This window comes from Alosa pseudoharengus, unplaced genomic scaffold (assembly GCF_046254945.1).
Source record: "Alosa pseudoharengus isolate Yale_2024_CS ecotype anadromous, Long Island Sound unplaced genomic scaffold, YU_APseudo_1.1 YU_APseudo_1.1_scf_4, whole genome shotgun sequence".
Classification (NCBI taxonomy): domain Eukaryota; kingdom Metazoa; phylum Chordata; class Actinopteri; order Clupeiformes; family Clupeidae; genus Alosa; species Alosa pseudoharengus.
In genome coordinates this window covers 13,780,123-13,799,034 of record NW_027468774.1, presented here as the reverse complement: position 1 = coordinate 13,799,034, position 18,912 = coordinate 13,780,123, and the positions used below count along the sequence as shown (strand labels likewise).

At 43.9% G+C, this 18,912-nt stretch overlaps 1 protein-coding gene across 3 annotated transcripts in view; it reads left to right on the top strand.

The window, feature by feature from the left end:
* sdk1a (sidekick cell adhesion molecule 1a) overlaps nucleotides 1-18,912 on the top strand; it is a 237,250-nt gene that overhangs the window by 132,044 nt on the left and 86,294 nt on the right. For 2 of the 3 annotated variants that reach the window (XM_076264906.1, XM_076264908.1), the window contains exons 6-8: nucleotides 12,943-12,969; nucleotides 15,734-15,845; nucleotides 16,994-17,184. In XM_076264906.1, coding sequence (XP_076121021.1) covers nucleotides 12,943-12,969; nucleotides 15,734-15,845; nucleotides 16,994-17,184 — 330 coding nt within the window. The remainder of the gene's footprint in view (nucleotides 1-12,942; nucleotides 12,970-15,733; nucleotides 15,846-16,993; nucleotides 17,185-18,912) is intronic. The other variant, XM_076264907.1, reaches the window with a different exon arrangement.

Here is an 18,912-nt window from a genome sequence, read left to right as displayed (position 1 = left end):
CAGAACTCTTACCTCTTTATCTTCGGTGTTTCGTGTCCCTGCCTCAACCAATATTACTTTCTCTTTCAGGCGTAACACATATTGAACATACCATGATGCCGTAGGTACTTGCTAAAACCTTACACAGCATTAAAATGTCTCTTTCACACCTTAATCCCTTCACAGTTCATTGAAATGAGATGTTCCACTAGCACTTACTGTACTTTCGCTAATCAGTAGTCTACAACACCACATGCTGAGTACATTAAAATGCTTTTCAGGAAACACTGGAATGAAAAGAACCCATGAAATATGTACACAAGGATGCCATGTTTTTTTTTTTTTTCAAATATACCGTATATGTGTTAATGAAATGGATCTGGAATCTGCACTGAACTAGCAGTGCTCTTTGGAAGTGGTGGCGAGTGAGGACCCAGCGCTGTGTAAAAAGCTGCATTTTTAATGGCCAGCCCACTGGCTCCTACTGTGTGCCCACGAGATATTAGTTTAAATTATAATCCCAGCCCAGGAATGTTGGCCGTAGGAACTATTTGATAATGTAGCGCTCGGGGGTATTATATGCACTTTTTGGGGCTGGGGATCTTAATGCTTTGATAACACCAGGAAATTAAATGCGTGAAATCTATTAATGAGCATGGGGATGTGAAGGCTTACAGCCTCGGTCAGTCTGATCAAAAATGACATGTGCTTCTGGGATACATCGTGAGAGAAGTCTCAGGTCAATACGAATCAAATCAAGTAATCTATATTACTAAGAAATCAAACAGATTTAGGGTTTTTTTGTGCTTTGTTTCTACAGTATGTGTGTGTGTGTGTGTGGGTGTGTGTGTGTGTGTGTGTGTGTGTGTCTTACTACTATGAACATCTGTCAAACATTATTTTGATCCCCCATGGTGTTGAGGCTGGTTGTAAATAGCGTAGTTGGTTTGCTTTCCTTTACATCTAAGGACTTTTTTCAATGCACTAAAAGGCAAGTACCAAGTACTAAAAGGCCCTTCAGGACTTTGTTTTCTTACTGTATGTTGGTGGAATGTGGAGGAATATTGTCAATCACAACAAAATGTGTGTTCCATGTAAACAAGGAAGAACAAGACAAAGTACAGTGATTTTGTGAAAATGAATTGATGGCATTTTAAAAAGCTTTGTGAATCATCTAGGACTTTGTGCAGTGTAGGCTTTGTGCAGTGTGTAAATTCAACTGTGTAAGCCTGCATGCTGAAAGACCCAACAGCTGAGATTATAATATTCTACTGATTGCATGATTAAATGTATATATATACATATATAAGTTACAGTTACTCTTTCATTACCCATCAAATGTAGCCTGGAAGCCAGCCCGAATGTAACCCCACCCACAAAATTTGAGGTTGGGAAATTCAGTCTGGACTTGTTCCACTGAGAAGCAACTATGCCCAAAACAGAGCCGTTCAAACCGACCACACCAATCAAATTGTCTGGGCGGACATTATACGATGATGGACAGATAAGCAACGGTGCATGCTATCACGTCATCTGAGTGCACTCTGGTTAATTTTGTTTACAACAAAAAAGCCTGTCGCTACAGAAGACATTTAGATTACGCTATTGCATCTATTGTACAAGATATTGACAGCGCAATAACTTCAGAAAAAACAATCAGAAAAGCATTAAGGTGTTTGCCTATGTAATTGACTGCAGAATCAGTCCATTGGCAATACCACATAAAACATTGTACAATTTTACAAAATATCAGTGTAAAGGGTCGTTCACACCAAGAATGATAACTATAACAACAACGTCAAAGTATCATTCTAGCTAATATGAATGAAGACGTCCACACATAAACTATAACAATAATAATATGAAGAACAATATTGTTGGGTATCAGAGCAATTTTGAGAATGATAAAAAGATGAGAGTCAATCAGAATCCATCAAATTTTAGCCATCAAATTCATCAACATGAGGAGAGACTCGTTGGTCAGTGTGGACACTTTTATCATTATAGTTATATTTATCTTTATAGTTATCATTCCTGGTGTGAACAACCCTTAACTTTGGAATGGTTTCCCCCATCTTAGACAAACACAGCACATTTCTCCACAGTGAAAGGTTTCATCATTGCTGAAAGCACTGGCCACGTTTTTACAGTTTCCCTCATTGTGCTTGCATTGCTGTTTATAAAGAATGAAACAAATAGCATGATGCGCTTTGAAGACACGACAGCCTCCTATTTTTATTCAGCCTCAGCAGACCCATTTACAGGTGAAGCGCCAAAAAGTGTCTGCCATCAATGCGAAAGAAAAGAACAATTGTCTTTTGTCTCCTCCTTCTGACATTGCAATATGGAATTGGGATTGCATCAGGGCCCTGTCTTAGACATCAACAGCAGCAACCAGTGAGCCTTGGTTCTCATCTCATATTACAAGTCATGTGTAATGAAACCAGTGAAGGTGTTGACGCTCACTCAGTGGCTTGTCTGCGGCAACTCTGAGGTCATACAGTAAAACAGGACCTTTTGGTAAATGACCTCTGAGGTGTTGCTCCTCTTCCATCAGCTGGGTAAGATGAGGCTGTGTTATGTATTAAGACTGGACCTGCAGTGTTCTACGTGAATAATCCCAATCACTGGATTCTCATTGGTTGTCACATTCAAACAGTGAAATTAGGTGAGTGGCCTGGGAATGCCTGTGGGAATTAGAGCAGTCAGGTGACAGCAGACCCCCACCCCTTTATTTCCACATCCAGATAATCTTATAGCAGGAACGAGATACGGTGACTCCTCTACATTGTATGAAAATGAGAAATAAATCGGACCAATGCGGGCAGACACACAGACAGACTGGAACGATAACACTACTGGGGATTTAAAGCAACCTATAAGAATCACACAAAACCCATGCTGCTACTGCTGTAATCTTATCCTCTAAGCTTCTAAAATAATCAGAGGTTATGTGCCATGTTTGTGTAAAGTGCATTTTAATAAATTAGATGTTAGGATTGTTCACAGGACAGGTTGATATTTATTTATGATGATTCACCTTGATACTGTAGGTATGTTTACAGTATGCTTCTTCAAGTTGATTGATAGTTTTATGACAAATTAGTGCAGAATTTAGAGTATTTTACTATTTGTCCTTTATGTATGGGAACCTCTTTGACACTATCACTATTAAACTGCAGCTCTGCTACAGTAGATCTAAATAAGCACATTTTTGTTTGCCAAATAAGCGCTTCCACATGAAAAGCATCTTCGTGGCATTTCAGATATCAGTGTTAATTACTGCAGTGTATCCTTTGAGCCTTGCATCTCCCTGTACTTCACACATCTTATTAATGCAAATTGAACCTTCGGCTGACAGGTTCCTGATTAATGCACTTTGTCAGAAAAAGGAATGCCTTAGAGTCAATGCCAATACACAGTTTCCACCCCTCTCTACCCCTTTCTGTCTCACATTTACACACACACACACACACACAGAGAAAGAGAGAGAGAGACACACACCTTTTTTACAGAAACTTTAAAATAAATGGAGGCATTCCAGTAAATGGAAGGATCCAAGCCACACCTCCTAACTTTGATGCTTTTTATTCCACTTTGTATTCATCTGGGGCCAGATCTCCTTTGGTATCTGTCTGTCTAAATTACCTTGCGGGCGAATTGCTCAAAGCCATTTCGCAATGCTATCTGAACAATGGACGGTAATGTTTTGACTATAAAGAAGCACTTACTGTAATATTATTGGTCTTTGCTGTTTGATTCCATCCCAAGGCTAGTTCAACAATAAAGACTCCTAAAAAATACTGGGCTGGTATGTGGTAGGAAATGGATTTGTTGGATGGAGACTGTGGTGGTTTTTCTCCCTAAATTCTGCCAGCTGAAAAATGTTAATGGAAAATAAGGTGTCACATTTACCTTGCATCTGTTAAAAGGGAGACATTAAGGAATTTGTCACATTAGGCTGCACGGGCTGGCTGCCATCACATGGAGCGATTTAGCCCTCCGCCACGGCATTTGGATGTGGCCGACAGCACCAGGATGTTGGCTCTTGCCATTTAGGCAACATTAACAACCATATGTGTGCAGAAAAAGGACACGTTAGCTACAACGGCAGTTAGCATGAAGCGATTTGTGTCCGGTCCTTAGAGTGACAGACATTAGTGTCGCGCGAACAGTAGCCCCCATAGGAGTGTCTATGGGAAGTACTTCTGGGCCACAAAGATTGGGCCTAGTGATTTCTCACTCGCTCCTACTCCTACTGCTACTCAAACGTCCCTTAAATGGCTGTGAGTCTGCGCGCCTTGCTTGACAAACAGCACACCCACGGTTCTAATTTCCCTACTGGGACCTGGGGATCACTTTGAAGAGAAAGCTGACTGTTTTTTCCCTCCTCTCTCTTCATCCCTACCTTTTATTTTCCTGTGTGGTCGTTAAAAAAGTGCAGGGGCTGGTCTTTTTTTCCCCCTTTTTTCTTTTTCTGCCAAGTATTTTTAAAGTGAGAAGAGAGAGAGCAAGTGGACGTCAGTGTGTGCGTGTGTGTTTTACCTCAGGCCGGTCCCCTGCTGAGAGAGTGGCGGTGTAGTCAGCAGTTCGGCAGGAAGTCCGGCAAGGCCACCTCAGAAGTGGCTGTTGCTGCCTGCCACTTACTGCTGTTGAGTCCCCTACACTTTTAAGTCTGGGTTGTGGATAAGGCACTGCCCTCCAGCAAAGTCAAGGTCATGCTGTCGTAAATGATCTGCCGCGACACAATCCTGTTGTTGTTGTCCAGGATGTACTTATTGTAGATGGCCTTGGCCAGCTTGAGCTTCTTCTCGTCATTGCCATTGCTGGCCTTCAGCTTGTGGAAGCCGCTGCAAGCAAACCAGATGTCCCGCATGTCGGTACAGTCCTCCTGAGGAACGTCCTGAACAGGTGGATGCTGTCTTTGTTGTCCAGGAGTGAGTGCAGCGACTCGGCCCACTTCAGGTAAGGGGGTGTGGGTGAGGCGTTGCCCTCTGGCTCGTAGCCCAGGTCAAGGTCAGAAGGTGTGACCATGGAGGCCCAGGACAGACAAATGTGAAAAATAGGTCATCAGTTCCAGCTTCATACACAACCTGGATTTCACCACCAACACACCACATTTTGTTACTGTAAAGCAACCCTATGAAGCAGTTTGTAATGTTTTGAGGTACGTTTTTAATGAGCAGTTTCTACACGGTGTCTGTATGCTTTAGGAATGCACTAGCTGTTTTTTTTAACCAAAAGTCTATCGTGCTTCATTACTGCTCAGTCCACAACTCCCTCTCTGTCTTTCTCCCCACATTCTGTCCTTCACTAATGGCAATTTGTGCTCAACGTCTGTCTACTGTCTCTGTCCCTCCCTGTCTCTCCGATGCCTGACTGCTGGGCTGTTAACCTCTTAGGGAGGCCACTAGCCCATTTTCTTGACCCTTGCGTTTGTCCTGAGCAGATATGCAGTGTGAGAAGATGACAGAGGGGGGAAAACAAACAGGATGTGAAACAGGTCTGAAGTGTGGGAGGAGAAAAACAAGAGTCGGCCTCATGCTTGCCTCTCTGTCTCTCCCTCTATCCCTCTCTGTCCATCATGATGAATCACTGCACTCTCTCATGGAAGAGCTACTGTGCTATGCACAGAGGGTTAATGAAATCTATGTACTGCTTCTGCATTCTGTTTGTGTATATGTGTGTGTGTGTGTGTGTGTGTGTGTGTGTGTGTGTGTGTGTGTGTGTGTGTGTGTGTGTGTGTGTGTGTGTGTGTGTGTGTGTGGAGAGGTTTGCTTTTAGTCTAGGCAAGACTATGTTTTCTTGTTCTCTCTTTGTGTTGTTTAATCATGCAACACCATTTCTGGATTATCTCTACTGTATGTGTGTGTTCAGTGTGTGTCTGTGTTTAGGTGGGTATCTATTATGTGTTGTCATGTAAAAGCCTTTCCCTTGGCTGCCATCAAACAAACCTCAACAGAGTGTAATTCCAAGCCACCCTTTAAAGTGGCTTGGAATTAATTTAATCTCAGGTAGGAGATTTCCCCACAAGCCCTGCAATTATCAAAGTTTTAGAGATGTCACCTCTGTAATTACATAGCGATAGCCCAACAAGCTGTGGCATTTTAAAGCTGTTCTGTCTAATGGAAAATTTCTCCTTTCCTCTGAACCAAAGGACCATCTCTGGTGAAGGAATAGCTTTTTTTCCCAACCATTCCAGCCTATGTTTTATATTTCATTTAATTGTATCCCATGGTCTTTGTACAACTGGCCCTTATTGTCTGCAGGCACTCTGTGGCTACCATGTAAAAAGTATTACAAAAGGCTCCACCCCAAGCTATATAATTTTTTTCACTCTTGACAGGTTTAAGAACATAAGGAAGTGGGTGAAATGAAAGAGCCTATCGGTGCTGCATTAATCCCCCCCACCCCCACCCCCGTCCACACCATTGTTTCATTTTGAACATCCAACCAACTGGCCGACCCGCTTGTGCTGGTGCCCGTGCTCGTTTGGAGCGACATGGAGGAGTGTAATGATCTCCCTGGTGAGGTCAGCAGCCGAGAGAAACCCCCTCCTGACACGAGAGATGGCTATAGAAGAGAGTGTAACATTTAAGCCCTTTGAGATTGCCAAGAGCTCTGAGAGATCAGGGAGCCTTACGCCATTCTCCAATTTTTCGGTCTCTCTCTCTCTCTCTATCTCTCTCTCTTTCCCTCTCTCATATGCGTTTCTTTCTTTCTGAGTTCAGCAGAAGAGAGAAACAGTGAATACTTGAGGCTCTTTAGTCGGTTGGTTTTAAGAGGTGCCCTGTCGGCGCACCTCGGCTGACCTCAGCGCTTCCTTTTCACTCGCAGTTGGTGCAGCTCATTCTTATCAGAAGCAATGTCCATTTGGCAAGAAAAAATTAAACATGTTCGTAGTGCGTAAAACAAGTCTTCATCTTCTTCGGCCCTTAAATATGAATACACCCTCTGGTAAGACTACAGGGTCCATGATTCAAGTGAAGACTATGGTAGATCCTTTTGAGAAAGTGTATTTATTTTCAATTAATCACATCACATTAATCCAAATTAACCCCCTTGGCTTGGTGAATGGGCTTGGAAGTTCAGACTGTTGCAAAATATTGAATATGACCATTAAGAGGTAGCTTGTTTATTTGTATACTGTATGTTATGAGCAGCCTGAGACCTTTTCACAGAACCCTTTTTTTGGGGGAGTGGGGGTGCAAAGAAAATTCACAAACCAATGGATACCTAGTGTTAATCATTTTTATTGGCAGTTTTTTTTTTACGTGCAGCCTTCAGCCTGGGTTTAGTCAGATGCATGAATCATGAGTGTAACTTTTCGCATTGTTATTCCGGGTGGCCATCCTGGTTTTCTGGAGTGCCTCTTCCGATCAGCCTGGGTCTGGAGGAGAATGAGACACTGATATGTGTTAATGACCAAGGGCGGGATGACAAGAGTTGAAAGTTGGAAAGTTTTTTTTTTTTCTTTTTTTTCTTTCAGAGAACCACAGCTGTGCAGTCTGTCCGCGCTCTCTGAAGTCAGAAAGAGAGCCCTTCTCTCTTTTGTCACGCTTTGGATGGCCATTGGCTGTACTTTTGTTATGTTCAGATGTTCCAGACCATTGTGCCAACCTGATTCCTTTAGTCACATGTTCAGAAAAAAAGAGATCGAGAGTATTAATCCAGCTAATTAATTTGTCCAAAAAAACAGTTGGTGTCCTCATTATTTTATCAACGTGGTCGCTCTAATTTGCATTATGTATACACATTTCGCCACAAATGGGCGAACTCGTTTTAATTTGACGGGGCCAGGTGCCAAATTCAGCACAGCTAAAGTCTAAAAAAGGACAGCTCTCTGGCTCTAATTACGCTCCGATCAAAGCAGCGGCGGCTCTCCTCATCTCCACAGATCTGGTGGCGAGTTGCAGATGGGTGCGAGTGACCCTTTAGCCCTGGCAGCCTCCGTGCCTCCCCCGTCTCCCCCACGCCTTGCCATGATTAAGTCATTAATTGGGGGAAGTGTCTCTTCACCTGTGCCTGAGTGTGCATTTGTCACACACAATGTATTAACATCCAATTAGACACGTACTTACACCTGGCGTGTTGAATCTCTATCCAGCCACGCTGCGTAATTAATGAAACAAGGGCAGGTGAGAAATGGGGGATAAACCATTGTCTGGATTGTGTACATGTGTGCAGGCTTGTGGGTCTGTTTGTTTGTGTGTACATGCATCTCTAGCTCTCTCTCTCTCTGTTTTCTTTGTACTGTATGTGTGTGTGTGTATGTGTTTGTTTGTGTGTGGGAGTGTGTGTTTGTGTGTGTGTGTGGGAGTGTGCGCGTGGGCAAAAACCAAGGCCATACAAAACATTCCAAATGGCTACAGTTAGAGCCTCTGTGAAATGTCAGGGTGAGTCTACGTGTATGGGCAGCTGTCTGCCTCTCCTGGCTGGGTGATTGGCACCACACTCGGAAAAGGTTACCAGGTGTCAGAAGCTGTTGAGGATGACTGTCTTCCCCGACTCCCTATCCTCACCCTGTTTCCCACATTGTTGGGCAGGCCGGCTGGCTATGCAGGTAGAAAACAACCTTAGTTGTAAATGAAGTGCAGGTCAAGGCATCGGGGGATCAATACCAGCGGTCACTGAGGGGTCTTTAGGGCCCCCAGAACTTGTTTGGTTGTGTGGAGAGACGGAGAGAAACCCCTCTGATTGTGAACATTGTGCAGACGGTGATCCACTGCATAGAAAAGGAACGTAGGTGTCAATCGATGAGATGAGCACACACGGAGAGAATGTCAAGCAGCCCAAGTTTCACCACTGGGAGAGAAAGAGAGAGTGGAGAGAGGAGTGGGAGGGAAAGAGAGAGTGGAGAGAGGAGTGGAGTGGGAGGGATGGGGGGAGCAAAAGACTGATAGGGGGAGGGGGAGAGTCAGACCTGAGAAAAGTACCTCTAGAGTTTCCATTTTTAATTAGCTCTTTGTGCATTGTTCATTAGTCTTCTGTGTTTGACTAATGCAGGATTTCACAGACTGTCTTGAATCAACAATGGCTAAAAAAGACCATCAGCTCTTTTCACCTATGTCCATCAAATGGTAGTATTACAAATGCATGGAGTTGCACATATGTAGTCTTTTTTATAGTCAGGACCAGAGTGAGAAAAGCCAGAATTCCCATATCAAATGCCATGTTTCATTTACCGGTAGTAAAATGATAAGCTTGGTACTGACATTTTCAGCAGTGGAATGCCCTCAGTGCAAATGCTTGATGGACAGATCCCAGTGGTGGTTTCAAAAACCAAAAGTATGACATGCTTTGCCAGTGGCCCCATATAACTTGGCCCTATGTAAGCACACATATAGCCTATAACCTACATAATGTATATTTTGCTACATTGTGTAAAATCTTTTATTTAAATGCTTTGAGTAGTGCTAGACCTGAAAGAGACCTTGATGGTTTCATTTCTGCTATGCTTTTTTATAGTTGCCATTAACTTTGGAAAAGGTCTTAAGTCATGAAAGACACATGCCATGCCTTATGCTTCCAGCCAAGGTTGTGAATATGCATCTTTTTGGCATTAGTTAGGCAAATAGAGAAGATTCAAAGGTTACATTTTCCCCTTCCGGTCTCTAGTTGCACTATTCAGACTTTCTGTTTTAGCAGTGGAACATACCTAAAAGATGAAAGTATCTGCAATAATTACACTGCTCCGCTTCCACACAAGTAGGCTAGATGTAGACTAGAGCACATTTCTCCTTTGGAGGGGGAAAAAAAGAATGAAGTGCACGTTTGTAACACAGAGGTTCCTCTGGGGCCCAGAGCGCACGTTGGTTCTCTGAGTTAACATTCTTCCACTGCCTTCAGTCAGAACACCGCTGGGAAATCAGTCCCTGATGATTTCTCCTTCCCAAACACCTTTAACCATTACATGACACTCCCATCTTACGTGACCTTTGTGACAAAGGTGAAAAACCATTTTTTTGTGACCGTACAAAACAACCTATATCAAACAACTCTTTTTAAAGGATGCATGGAGTGTAAAGAATGAATGGAGCACCAGGCGTTATCGTTAAGGTTGCGTATTTGGTTGGGCAGTGCATTTGTGGAGTAAGGGGGAGGACCAGAACATAGGGTGCAAGAGCGACTGTTTGTTTGTTGTGCTGCTGACATTTCTCCAGAGTGTGCCTGCTGGTCAAGGTTTGTGACCGCAGGGGTAGATGCAGAGGCAGTGGGGGGTGTACTCATTGGCCGCAGGCGAGAGATAGATCGCTGCTCTTTAATCCTCCAGAGCCCGAGCGCTATGGACATGTCAGCCCCAGTCTGTAGTCAGAGCTCGCTGCTAGGTTAGCGCTCATGCGGGAGGTGGTGGCATGGTGAATGGGGAGGAATACCCCCCTACATACACATACATCCCCCTCCCACCCCCAGCAAGGCAGCTTTGATGGAGGCTGTTATTTGCAGGCGGCCTGTCTGTGCCATCCTCCATAGCCCTGGGCCGAGAGAGAGAGAGAGAGAGAGAGAGAGAATGAGAGGAGGCGGACAAACAAAACAAAACATGAATATGGATCAGCCATATGACACACACACACACAGAGATGCTGAGCGTCATAGCCAGAGAGTCTGTCCCTATTTGTGAGCATTTATGTGTGCCCTCACCAAACAAGAAGTGAGAGCCAACCTCTGCCCCTGGGGCACACAGGCTAGAGGATGCATTGACCCGAGTAAAAGAGAGAAAGAGAGAGTCACATAATGTATTACCCTGCCTCACTTGGCAGAACAAGTGACAGAACACAAGTGGGACAAGCCCACTGGACCGGACCCCCTGCACCGCACTGCTGACTGCCATGGTCAGGGCAATATGATCCACCCTCTCTGTTAGCTCATTCGCCAGAACCTGCTACCCATGGCCATGACCCACGGCTATGCTAAACGCCCGGACGCCACATCACATTGCTCCACATGCCTGTCTACAACCATTTAAAAAAATAAAAAAAACATATAATGGCAAAAACTGGCTTCCATGTCGAATGGGGTATTCTGAAATCCCCCTTATTTGAAGTCTCTGTCAAGCACTATGAAATATGGAAACAAAAAAAAAAACTCTTGTCAAACACTATGAAATATGGAAACGAGTCTCCTTGATATTTCTGAATACTTCGGCTATTTGTTTGATGGACCCTTGGCTACAGAGCTAAGTTTCTCCAGGTTCCCACTTGATAGTGACCACAGTAGGGGTTTTACCAACTAGTTGACTAGTCAACTACTAACCATTCTGATCGCTCCTTTTTTGAAGGAGCTTGCTTATTTCCTTCCGCAATACATCCACGTGGTCCTCTGGCGAAGGACGCCGCTGAAGCGGGGGTGGCGGTAGAGCGAATTATAGCACGCAGCCCAATGACATTGTTCTCAAAACCCACAGAGGGAGGGTCGAAGCTCGCAGAGGAGCCAATTGAAGACGCTGAGTCGTCCCTCTGATCCACAATGCTGTCTCTGTCAGAGGCGTGCAGTGAGACCAAGTCTTTGCCTGAGTCAATGGAGAAAGGATGGGGGATGCTCCGTCTTCTGTGTGGTGAGCCAGGAGAGCCAGGGGACTGTATGGGTTTGCCAGCAGTGGGTGGCTGTGTGCAGGGTAACCGGGGAGAATCCTTGACCTTGTCCCTTTGTCGCAAGAGAGGGGTGGCAAGAGAGTGGAAGATAATGGGTAGGGTTTACCGTAGTTGGCAGTCACTGAAAGGTGACAGAGAAAGTAATGTGCATTTGTGTGCATTTTGTGCAAGCCATTGGTTGAAAAGGGTTCAGTAGGTATGTACGCCAAGAGTACTTCAACTGAAAGAGAACCCATCACATGGTGAAATCAAAAATCCTTGATTTCTGCTCCGTTTCAACCTTCTCTAGTGAAATTTCATCAACTTAAGATTCTAATACCATCCTAGCAACATCCTGCTCCCATCACATACTGTAAGTAGTTTACTGAAAATGAGACCTGTTTCACAGTGACATGTAAGTTGTGTACAGCTGTACTGAAGTGCGATAAGAAAGCATCTAAATAATCATCTCATCCATAGATGAAACACTCACTGCCAACAGCTTGCACGAGCAACAATGCTAGCACTGCACTGGTACATAACACATAACTGGTACATAACGACTAGTCGACAACTGAGAAAAACCTGTCAACTAGTAAAAATCAGAAGTGGTGAAACCCCTACACCGCAGTTGTTGAAGCCAGGAAACAAAGTTGGCAGGTTCAGTGGATCTGTACATGAAAGGCTGGGGTCATCAGACTTTGTCACTCGTTTTCTCTCTCTTTCTATGTCTGTCTTTTTTTTTCTCTCTCTCAGCCCCCCTCCCCCCCCCCAGACACACACACACACACACACACCACCCGAACACTTGCACAGTGAGAGAGCAAGCACAACAATGTCAGACATCATCCTGTAGTTGTACCTAATGCCAACTGTGTGTGGTGCATTTTTGCAGTTTTTTTTTTCTTGCCTGAGCCCTGTACATCTGTCTTCCTCCTGGTAGCAGAACTCAGATGGAGCTCCTACATGTGCCTTGAAGTTCCACAATCCCCAGAGCAATTAATATTTCATGGTTGTAGTCTTTGTCTTTCTGTTGTTATTATTCTGACAATCTGCCGGCTGTTTAGTTGTATATCTGTGTGTGTGTGTTTTATTGTGGCCAAGTCTTGTAATCCTACCTTCTTCTGTTTTAACTTGCGTTCATCACAGAGACTAAATTAAGGCCATGACACAGATTTACTGAGGAGAAAAAAACTAGGGCACTTGCAATTCAAGACCCCTTTGAGTCTAATGTATGGGTCACACACACTATCCTGATTCCTCATGCTTTACTTTAATTCCAGAGACACTATGTTTCTCTGTCCTGTCTGATCACATGAATGTAGTGTACATTTTATGTTTATTACCCTCTGCTACTGTTTGTGCTCTCTTCTTTGCCTTTGCTACCGGACAGTAAGCAAGAGGAACCGGGGGTCACATGGTAAGATATCTTTTGGGCACCCATATCTTCCAACCAATTGGCCTAGTACTTAAACTAAGGTTGGAAATTTTTCGTTTTACTGTAGGTTTGAAAATGACTTCTGCGCACTAGAACTTCTCTGGTCTGATATACTGTATATTGTTAGATTGTACTGTAAGATACTGGCAGGTTTTGCTTGTCCTGGTTTTAAAAAATCACCCTTTACAGTGAAGTGCTCCCTTGTTATAATTTATGCAGAGATTCCCTAACTACTGGAGAACTTGATAAAATGAGTGCTTGACTGGCAGTACCTCTGATGCTGAAATGGGCGGCACGGACATGTGCTTCTCTCCAGTGATTCATGATTTATTTATAAGCTGTTTATGTCGTTAAATAATGAATGTGTGACTAATCTGCCGCTATTGGCAACCACAAGTTCCACATGGCAAAATTGTCTTACTATTGATTAGCGCTTGTCAGAGGCAGGCCGGCGGATTATGTTTGATATTCTGGCATGTTTTGTTCCACTTGGCTGTTAGGGTATTTATAGTGTGACGGTAAACTCCCTCCTGGCAGGCCTCATCAGGGATTCTTCTAGAGTGCGATAAGGACAAAGCCATAGGGATCAACTCATTACCAACAGTCCAGAACAATGACCCTAGCAACGACCAGTGCCAAGTGCTCCACATGTTTTTTTATCTGGCTGAAAAGGCACCTAACTCAATTACATTGCAAGACCCTGCCAAGGAGGACGGTTGGAAAGATAGCATAACTTAATATTCATGCACTGATATAATTCTCCAAGATTAAAAGAAAAAATGGAAGAGCTGAAAAGTCTCATGAGACTTTGCCATCCCCCCTTTCCATCTCCAATCCCTCATTCCAAAAAGACGAAACTGTACAATTAATAATAAATAATAAACGACGAAACATGTTGTGCATTAAAATGAGGTAAGGAATCTTTTCTTCCTATTGCTCCCTGACAAAGTTAGCAAACACAGCACAACATCCTGTGGCCTCTGGTATTTCATTAAACTGGTCCCTGGCAGGTTTTCATCACATTACTGGCAGCTGCGAAGAGTGAGCCTGAATGACGTGAGTCGCTGAGTTGCAGCAGACGCGACTTCCAGCCCGCCGCTCTGGGAGACGGAGGCAGGCAGGCACACCTCGAGTGATGGCCTCACACCCAAACGCTCTTCACGCCTCAGACACACGCAGGCATCCTGCTCCAGCGCACAGCACAAAAGCCAGAATGTGACGCTTTCTAAAAGCGCCCGCACCTGCTGCAGCGCTGTGCACAGAGCTGTACTGCTGCCAGACAGAAAATAGATATCCATGTGATCTTGCAAATCTGTTTTAAGCCCCAGTTCCTCCCAGCTTTTTGGGACCCCTTTGAGTCTTAAGATATAGAGGAGCTGGATTCCAAATGGCCGTGTTCTTTGCCACATCCCCCGACTGTATGGTTACCTGCCGCTTAAAACTTCCAGTGTGCATTATTTCAGGATTTATGTAGAATAAATCAAGTGCCTTTTAACAAAAGCCAAAGCGTGTTTGAGCACATCACATTCAGCATAGTTCACTAGGTGCTTATTTAACTGAGAAAGCTGTCATGCAGAAACCCGAATAGCATTCACATATTGCATCCTAGGCAAGGTATTTCAGAAACTTTCAAAAGAGATTAAAAGTAGACAAAGTCTCGCAGTAGTTCTATTCGGTTACCTTTGTCAAAGTCAACATCAAAGGGTGGATTCTTGCATTCAGCCTAGTGAAAAACCTTAATTTCCATAACATTTCAATATTTTAAGCTCCTCTCTAATATCCCTTTTTTGCGCCAATGAAACTTATTTAATAGTCCCTCTTTAATTTTTTACAATTAGAATACAGATAGGCTTGGTTCGTTTTTAAAAATGTAGCAAGCACATTTTCATGGAAGAATGGTTCAGTATAAAAGGCAAATGAGAGAGGGGGAGGCAATGCGACCCTGCGGACCCAGTTTCGGCCTACTGCCAAGTGATCAATTATTCAGGATATTCCCCCTCTGAGGGAGGCAGACATAAAGCATGTCAAAAACAAAAAAAGTGAAACCTGCCCGCCAACGTCTTGCTTATGTCTTGCGGTTGGCACAGACTCGGCCAAGGAAGTGATCTAACATATTTAATAAGCATCTCTTGGAATGCAGCGGCACGTGCTCCACTGTTACATCACCTTCTTGATGTTTTGATGTTCTACTGAGCAGATATATGACTAAATGGAGTCGAGACGCTGATAAGAAAGCATTTAGAGATTTGCACTGCACTATTATTGGCCAAAGACTGTCTTGAATATCACAAGCAGAAATGTCACACAGCTGGAGCTTCATGGAGAACCGAAGTTTTAATGTACTTTTGATTATGTACAAGGTGTTAATGCAAGTCTAGAAAAGTATGGACATTTTATAGTCTGGCTTTCACCAGACCAAGCTCAGTCTTTTAAGAGAGCTCCAGGGCGAAAAAGAAATCGCCGGCAGATCAGAAATTTTAGTGAAAGTCTTAAAAAACTGTTAAATGTCTGCCCATGTAATACACGCATATGCAGCAATGCACTGCACTAGATGTAAAAATATCAATAAAAATACACATTTTTGTAGAAAGCTACAACAAATTGAGGTTTTCACCTGAAAAAATTTTGATTTGGGAAAAAAGAAGCCTGATGTATGTGTGCAGTGCCAGCAAATGGGTATTATCTTCTCATATCCCCCCCTCTCCTGTTTTCCTCTGTCTACCTCCATCTCTATCTCTGGCTTCAGATTCCGACGCTCCGGCCGACCCGGTAGCACCAGTCATTGTGATTCCACCTCGCAATACGACGGTGGTGGCAGGGGTGAATGAGGCTACGCTGGAGTGTGTGGCTAATGCACGGTAAGTACTGTGTGTGTGTGTGTTTCTTTGTGTGTGCATACATGTGTGTGGGTGAGTTATGATGTGTGTGTGTGTGTGTGTGTGTGTGTGTGTGTGTGTGTGTGTGTGTGTGTGTGTGTGTGTGTGTGTGTGTGTCTGTGTACCCTGTGATGATAAAGTGGACCTCATTTGTTTCCCTTTCAGCTAGGAAGGCATCAAGTGATGGTGAATCAGAATCATAGCTCTTACCAGAATCACAGACTTCTACCCTGATTTTACATCTTTGCCAATCAATTTGCCATCAGTACCAACACTGGATAATGTAATGCTATGAGTATACTGTATGTGTCATCCTTAGAAGTGTTGCTGGTCACTCTTTATACATTAGACTCTTTCCACAGACTATCTACAGATATTCACAAACTATCTGTTGACTCTCAAGTATACTTTATGGTTGAGGTTAAGGTTAGGGCTAGATTTGGTGATGTTCAGTAATTGTTTGACGCACTAGCGGAGTGCCTAAAACCCCCCTTAGCTGTTGTAGAATCAGTGTAACCTACGGACTTGAGTGGCTTATTGCTTTTCTAAAACTGTTACTACTGTATAAATACCTGGCATAAAGTATCATAAAGTACAGGCACAGCAACTAGAAATATAATGAGTTATTCCTGGATAATCATTCTTCCACCAAGAAATATATTTCCTCTATCTGAATGGTTGCCAAGCAACGTTGAGACGCAGCTACTTTAACTTTTGTATCAAGTTATGGTAGCGCAGTAATAGGCCTATAGAACGAAATGTGGTCAAGGTGTATGTTTATGCTGGATTTTACAACGCCATCGAACGCGATTTAGCCAATCACAATCAAGGACGAGAACTATCAGTTTTAGAATTTATGGTTGAGGTTAAGCTTAGGGTTAGATTTGGTGATGTTCAGTAATTGTTCAACAACAATTTTACATTCTGAACTTGAATGTAAACAGATGATCTGTTTAGTCTCTGTGGCTGGACGGAAATAAGGGAATTGGCTGTTGCTATGTAGCTGGCCGCACTTACTGTCCTAAACATGTCAATGTTTGCATCTCAATGTTTGACCCAAATGTTTACCATATGCTGTAGAGGTCCCATCTGAGATACTTACATGGTGTGGTTTGCCTCTGCTCCTAAAGCCCAGTGGACAAGCTCAGCATCACCTGGAGACGCAACGGGGCGGAGGTGGCTAGTGGCGTGGGCTCTTTTGGCCGGCGGCTGACAATAGTGAACCCCACCTCAGCTGATGTCGGACTTTATGTGTGCGAGTCCTCCTTACTGGACAGCAGCGTGCGCCCAGCAGAGGCCCGTGCCTACCTCTCCATCATAGGTAAGGCTCTGATATCTTCACCTCCTTCTCCTTTTCTCCTTTGCAGCATAACTCCTTTGTCTGGGCCAGTACATACCATACATATGTCTCTGTTTTCTGTTTCTCTTCTCCTCTTTAATGGATTTATCCACCCATTTACTCTTGCTCTCCTCCTGGCTACTCTTGTATTTCTCCTCAGGCATCCCTGGCCAGTATAACTGAGCATTTCACTTTTTCCACATCTTCTTTATAGCTGCATGTCCAGAGAGGCAAGCTATTTCTCTCTCTCCCTCTCCCCTCTCTCTTTTTCCCTCTTCCTCCCTTTCTCTCTCTCTTTCTCTCTTTCTATCTTCCTCCCACACACACTCTCTTTGCCCTTCTGCCTGTTCTCGCTCTCTCTTTCTGCTCTTTTTCGGTTCTCAATCCCTTTCTGTAGTTTTCTCTCTCCCTCCCTCTCTCTCACTCTCTACTTCTCTCTCTCTCTCCCGCTCCCTCCCTATAGCCCCCACCCATCAGTGTTGAATGGCTCTGTATTCCCTGTTGTTGTCCCCACTTGTTCGCTCTCCTGCCTCCTGTGTCACTGTGAGAAAAGTAGCATAGCTGCTCCCAGCTTGCGCTGTAACACGGTGCTCTGACGGCTCTTCGGTCATGTGGTGCTGATCTGCTCAAACCCCACAACCCTCCCCCATCCTCTTAACCTGTTGAAGAGTGAATTATTTTCCTGGTTCCTTCTAGAATTCTACGCAAACAGTCTATAGTTTCAGTGTTCCTTATACAGTCTATGGGGGAAATCTCTGAGGGTAATTGTGACATCATAATGTGGAACTCTCGGTTCGCGAACATTCGAATCACATATTTGTGACCGTACTCCTCAACAGCATAAGCAATACAGTAGTAATGTCCTACTGTACATGATCGCTAAGATCCCATACACAGCCTCACAGCTCTGGAGGCCTTACAAGTGTCTGTCACATCCCTCTTGCCAAAGAAAAATGGCTTCATGCAGGAGCTGTATGCTAGTGTGGTCGTTCTTTGAAAGGGCTACCACATTGCTCCAAACAGCAGGACTTAATTACCATATTGGACTTGTGCTTAATTGCTTTCCCTGAGATGATTTAATGTACTTGTTCGGTTTGTAGAGCAAATAATGTGTTCTGGGTATGTGGATAAACAATAGCCGCCCGCCATAGACAGCTTTAATACGCCTAAATTATTAAATCAACATGTTAACAGCTGATTTAATGAGCCACTGCCTCCAGGTGTCTTCAGACTTGTCTGGTGTGTAGCACACTGGTTAGAAAGTCTGTGTATCAGTTTATGTATGGCACACCTGTATAAGGATTAGCCAAGCCTGGATGGTCACATGTGCTGCATCCTTTATGCCTTTATGCTAGCATGATACGACACTAAAGTGCTTCTCCACCAGAGCATTTCAGATGGCTCCACCAGTTTTATAGGGGAGCCAAACAACATATTAAATATTTATGGCTCATTTTCTCCATTCGTTAGTGTTCATTTATAGGCTAGGTTGACAGGTGTTCTGTGTATTGTAAGCGGCCAGGATACATATGTATTAAAGAGCCGGGGCCATAACTGGATGAATGTGTTGTTCCTGAAGCAGATTGAGGTGACAGGAAGTGATGAATGCGGGCTGTCAGTGTGGCATTACCCATAAGTCAGGAGCTCAGTCAGTGTTTGTGCGCTTGTCCGTATTAAACGCCAGGCCTCTAAATGTATGCATTTATTCAT